Source organism: Quercus suber, unplaced genomic scaffold (assembly GCF_002906115.3).
Source record: "Quercus suber isolate HL8 unplaced genomic scaffold, Cork oak 2.0 scaffold_281, whole genome shotgun sequence".
Classification (NCBI taxonomy): domain Eukaryota; kingdom Viridiplantae; phylum Streptophyta; class Magnoliopsida; order Fagales; family Fagaceae; genus Quercus; species Quercus suber.
Window position 1 is genome coordinate 581,664 of NW_027069737.1, and position 4,460 is coordinate 586,123.

The following is a 4,460-nucleotide window of genomic DNA, read 5'->3' on the forward strand; positions in this document are numbered from 1 at the left end:
CTAAATTTGTAGCCAAACTTTCACTGTAAATTTATAAAAAAATAAGTTTCAAATTTTAAAATTTAATTAAAATTTTGAAATAATTTAAGAACAATTTAAAACTATCTTAAATATTTTTACGGTTTAAACTTTAAAATAGTAAAAATACTATTTTTTTTTCTCTAAAAAAAAAAAAAAACTAGATTCCGAGTCCTTCTATACCTCGAATTCCGGAAAGTGTGTAATCTCTTTTTTGGTTTGCTTCTTGAGTCTCTTGACCCCTTTTGTTATCCCCTGTTTGGTTCAATCTTCAAAGAAACAGTGATATCATTACACTCTCTCTCTCTCCCTCCCTCAAAAGCTTCCGTGGCCGGACCTTGATCATCTCAGCGCCTCTGCTACCGTGGTCTTGCTCGTAAGCCCTTTCCGATCTCACCCAATATTGCTCTCTTTATTTGCTTTGCACCGAGGTTAGCCACAGCCGAACCACAACGGACCACAACCGCCACCAGTGATAGCGGTGGTTTACGGCAATGGTTTAGTCACTTTCTTCTTCTGTTTATTTTTTATTTTTTTTCTCTTGGGTTTGGGGATTTAGATTTGGTTTTTAAGATCTGATGTTGTTGCTTGCATGTGCTTTGGTTTGGATTTTTGATTTCAAATATATTTGGATTCTGTGAATTAATGGGTATGGTAGATTTTGGTCTGAGATTTCCTTAGGTTTTGTTGTTTGTGTTGCTGTGGGTGTAAATTTATGATTTGGGGTTTGCTTCAATATGTCTGATATGGTGTTATAATAATTTCCATAGAAGAGAAGAGCAATGAGATCTGGTTCTGCAAAAAAGGTTTTTTTGTGTGTGTTATCTAATGCAAGTATAGTATATGTCATGTCAGAATGAATCTATTTACTAGAGCTCAAGTTTTCTGTTTCTATATATCAATTTCTGTTCTGTTAGGTGTGATTTGATATAAATTTTCTGAAAGTAATGGCATTTGTTTAATCTGGGTCAGTGATATTCTTATGTGGGATCTGATCTTTTCTGCTATGAAATCTTTTGAATCAATGATATGTTGCCAAACAGACCCAGATGATGGAATTGCTTGGTGAATGAATTGTAGGTCCCTAGATGAAAAATTATTGTGCCTTTGACTTAAAAATCTTTTATAGCAAGAGTTATGGTGCTTCTTTGTTTGATAGTTTGGCTTCATATGATGTTGCATTATGATTGTTTTGTCTCATTTGTTATTGGGTTTTCTGTGCACATATTTTCGGCATTGTCTTACTAATAGTTATGGCTTTTTTTTTTTTGGGTATATCTTATGAGGGATATAGGTTTGCTATGTAAATGGACTGGACTATAAATCTTTTTTTTGTTGTTGGCAATTCCTCTATTTGCATTTGTTCTGTTGAGAGTTTTAAGTTTCTAATCTGGTTCTTCATTTTTTTGTTGTTAATGCATCTTTGTAAAGTCTTCTTCTCTAACTTGGGTGTATATGAGGCCCTATCTGATTTAGTATTGGTTTATGCCATGGTAGTAGTACACTATCATTGTGTTTTTTAGCATATCAATATAACCAACACTGCACTGGGCAGGTGCAAAAGATGAGGGAACATTCACTGACATCTTGCATTGTGGTGGCATGCAATCTTTTATCTTTGTCATGCATACTTTATGTATAATGTAACCTTTAGTATACTCTTACAGTGCATTGACACTTGTGTAAGTGACTTGATAAATGCAATTTGTTTCCATTGTATATAAATTTTCTTCAATGAATTTGGGATTGGTGACATATCAGCTTAATTTCTGCAGGCGTATGGTTTGTGACCGTGTGATCTTTTCTACTCCATAACATAAAGGATTCTGTTGATATAATTCAGAGCACTGAGAAGAATGGCCGATGGAATGTCAAGTTTCTGGGGTCCTGTCACATCCACTATTGATTGTTGTGAGAAGAATTATGCCTACTCAACTTATATTGCGGAATTTTACAACACCATATCAAACATTCCATGCATTCTTTTGGCCCTTTTTGGTCTTATCAATGCGATAAGACTACGATTTGAGAAGAGGTTTACTGTTCTTCACATATCTAATATGATACTTGCCATTGGCAACATGTTATACCATGCCACATTGCAACGCGCGTAAGTGATTCTATCATTTAGGAGTTCTGAAGCTTAATTTATGTGTGATTGGTTGATCTCATACAAGGTATATTACTATTATAATTGGGATATGTTTATAAAAGCAGTTTTGTCATTTGGGGGGGAAGGGGGCGGGGAGGGGTTTAAAGAAAGTGTGAATTAGATGTTTATGACCTAAACAACAGTAATTGAACTTATTTCAGATGAAGAATTTGCAGTAGGACAGCACTCTTTAACTTTTTATTGTTTTGTGTTGGACATGCTCTGGTAACTGATTCTTACAAGCCTTGAAGACAGACATTTAAAATGTGAATCTTTTGATAGTGCAAGTTTATAACTGTAGGCAACCTCATGTAACTAGCATTAGCCACATGAGTTGAGCTGGTTGGTTCAATGCTGATGGTGTTTTTCTTTGAAATTGGGGTCAAAATTCTATTATTCTCGCTTTCATGTGAAAAGAACATATATGGAAGCAGGCATAGGGAAGAGTTAATTAGAACTTTGCACGTGTAATTTTGACAAATTATGTTTCACATGCAAATTCTTATGCATACACTTTCAGTTTAGGCCTGAATTTCTTCTCTGCCTTTATGTAATATTGGATATGGAGGCTGTCATGATAAAGTTAATTTTATTTAGACAGTTTCTTTATTCTTGGATGGTTATTTTCCATTTACATTTACTCTAATTTGATCACAGGCAACAGCAGAGCGATGAAACTCCTATGGTGTGGGAGATGCTACTCTATATGTACATCCTCCACTCACCAGACTGGCACTACCGCAGCACAATGCCTACTTTCCTATTCCTTTATGGTGTTGTTTTTGCTGTTGTCCATTCATTTGTCCATCTCGGCATTGGCTTCAAGGTGCATTATGGAATCTTGTGTTTCCTCTGCATTCCCCGAATGTACAAGTATTACATTTACACAAAAGATGCTTCTGCTAAGCGGCTTGCAAAGCTTTATGTGGCAACCCTTTTCCTAGGTAGCTTGTGTTGGCTCTGTGATCATCTTTTCTGCAAGGAGGTATCTAGTTGGCTCATTAATCCACAGGGTCATGCCGTGTGGCATGTCTTCATGGGTTTCAATTCTTACTTTGCAAACACCTTCTTGATGTTTTGTCGTGCTCAGCAAAGGGAATGGTCTCCAAAAATTGCTTATCTTATGGGTGTCCTACCGTATGTGAAGGTTGAGAAACGAAAAGCCCAATGAAAGAAACACGTAAGTGATGTAAGTATTGGCTATCTTGAGACGTTTTGGCAGGTGATAGACTTAACAAGTGACCATTTTTGTTCTCTTTTTCGAGATGGCTTCAATTCAATGGCATACCCAGATTGTTATGCCATTGAAATTTCCGTTGTTATAAAAGTAGAACATGTACCTATATATATAATTTAAAAATTTTTATTTGTTTACCCTTAAAAAAAAATTGGAATACTCTCAATTTTTTTATGTCAATAAAATTAAATTTTAATCCATAATTTATTTTACATTAAATGAATAAATGATTATTTGGTTGTATACATTGAAAGAGATTTAGTTTGTAGTATTGATGATGAGACTATCATGCAACGATTTCAAAATATGAAAATTCGTAGAAGACAATTGTAAAATTTATGTATTTGTGTTTTTTTTTATTGTTATTGTTGTCAATATATGAATTTCTCTTTTATTAGATTGTATAATTTATACATTTTAAAAAACACCTTGAAAAAAAATTCCTATATACACTTGTAGTGAACAAGACTTGATCACCAATTAGATTCTAGAGCAAGTCAGACAAGAATTTCTACCCATTCAAAACTGTAATGATAAATTCAATATGGCTATGTTCAGCCTCTCTCTCTCTCTCTCTCTCTCTCTCTCTCTCTCTCTCTCTATATATATATATATATATATAATGTTTACAGATGTCCTAAGAATATTAATTTAGGAATTATTTTAAGAAACTTTTTATAAGANATATTTATAAGCTTTTGTTGCCGGTACGAGATTAGATGTTTTTTTTGGGGGGTGAATCAAATGGCTTTTTTCAAGTACTTAGATTTGATTTTTGTTTAAGAAAAACACTATCCTGTTATTGAACTCTTGAGAGATTCATGAATTTTGATTTTGTTAGTTTTATGTCTTTAATTAGGCAATCAAATTTTTTCAATTTATAGTCCCACAGTATTATTATTTTTCTTTGTTAAAGATGTCTCCAGAAGTTCACATGTACCATCAGCGTCCATATAATGAGCTGTTTAAAGAGTATGTCCTTCGTAGGAAGATTTGATGGTCAAGAGATGTAGCTTTTGATATCTTGGTTTAATAATTCATAAATATGGAAAG

The 4,460-nt window shown here is 33.8% G+C and overlaps 1 protein-coding gene across 2 annotated transcripts; it reads left to right on the forward strand.

Annotated features, from left to right (window-relative positions):
- The first annotated feature begins 213 nt into the window (after positions 1 to 213).
- LOC112007494 (alkaline ceramidase) lies at positions 214 to 3,469 on the forward strand. Of its 2 annotated transcripts, none has more exons than XM_024039852.2 (3): positions 214 to 515; positions 1,794 to 2,128; positions 2,828 to 3,469. In XM_024039852.2, exons 2-3 carry the CDS (start codon positions 1,875 to 1,877, stop codon positions 3,339 to 3,341), a joined length of 768 nt encoding a protein of 255 aa, XP_023895620.1. In that variant the 5' UTR covers positions 214 to 515; positions 1,794 to 1,874; the 3' UTR covers positions 3,342 to 3,469. The 2 variants fall into 2 exon arrangements, with proteins under 2 accessions (XP_023895620.1, XP_065637947.1); XM_065781875.1 differs by having other exon boundaries at positions 214 to 394.
- Positions 3,470 to 4,460: the final 991 nt, after the last annotated feature.

Bases quoted from the DNA above. Each gene is read 5' to 3' on its own strand.
- LOC112007494 (XM_024039852.2), top strand. From the start codon at position 1,875: ATGGCCGATGGAATGTCAAGTTTCTGGGGTCCTGTCACATCCACTATT. The intron at 2,129-2,827 runs GTAAGTGATTCT...ATTTGATCACAG, and splicing joins CATGCCACATTGCAACGCGC to GCAACAGCAGAGCGATGAAA.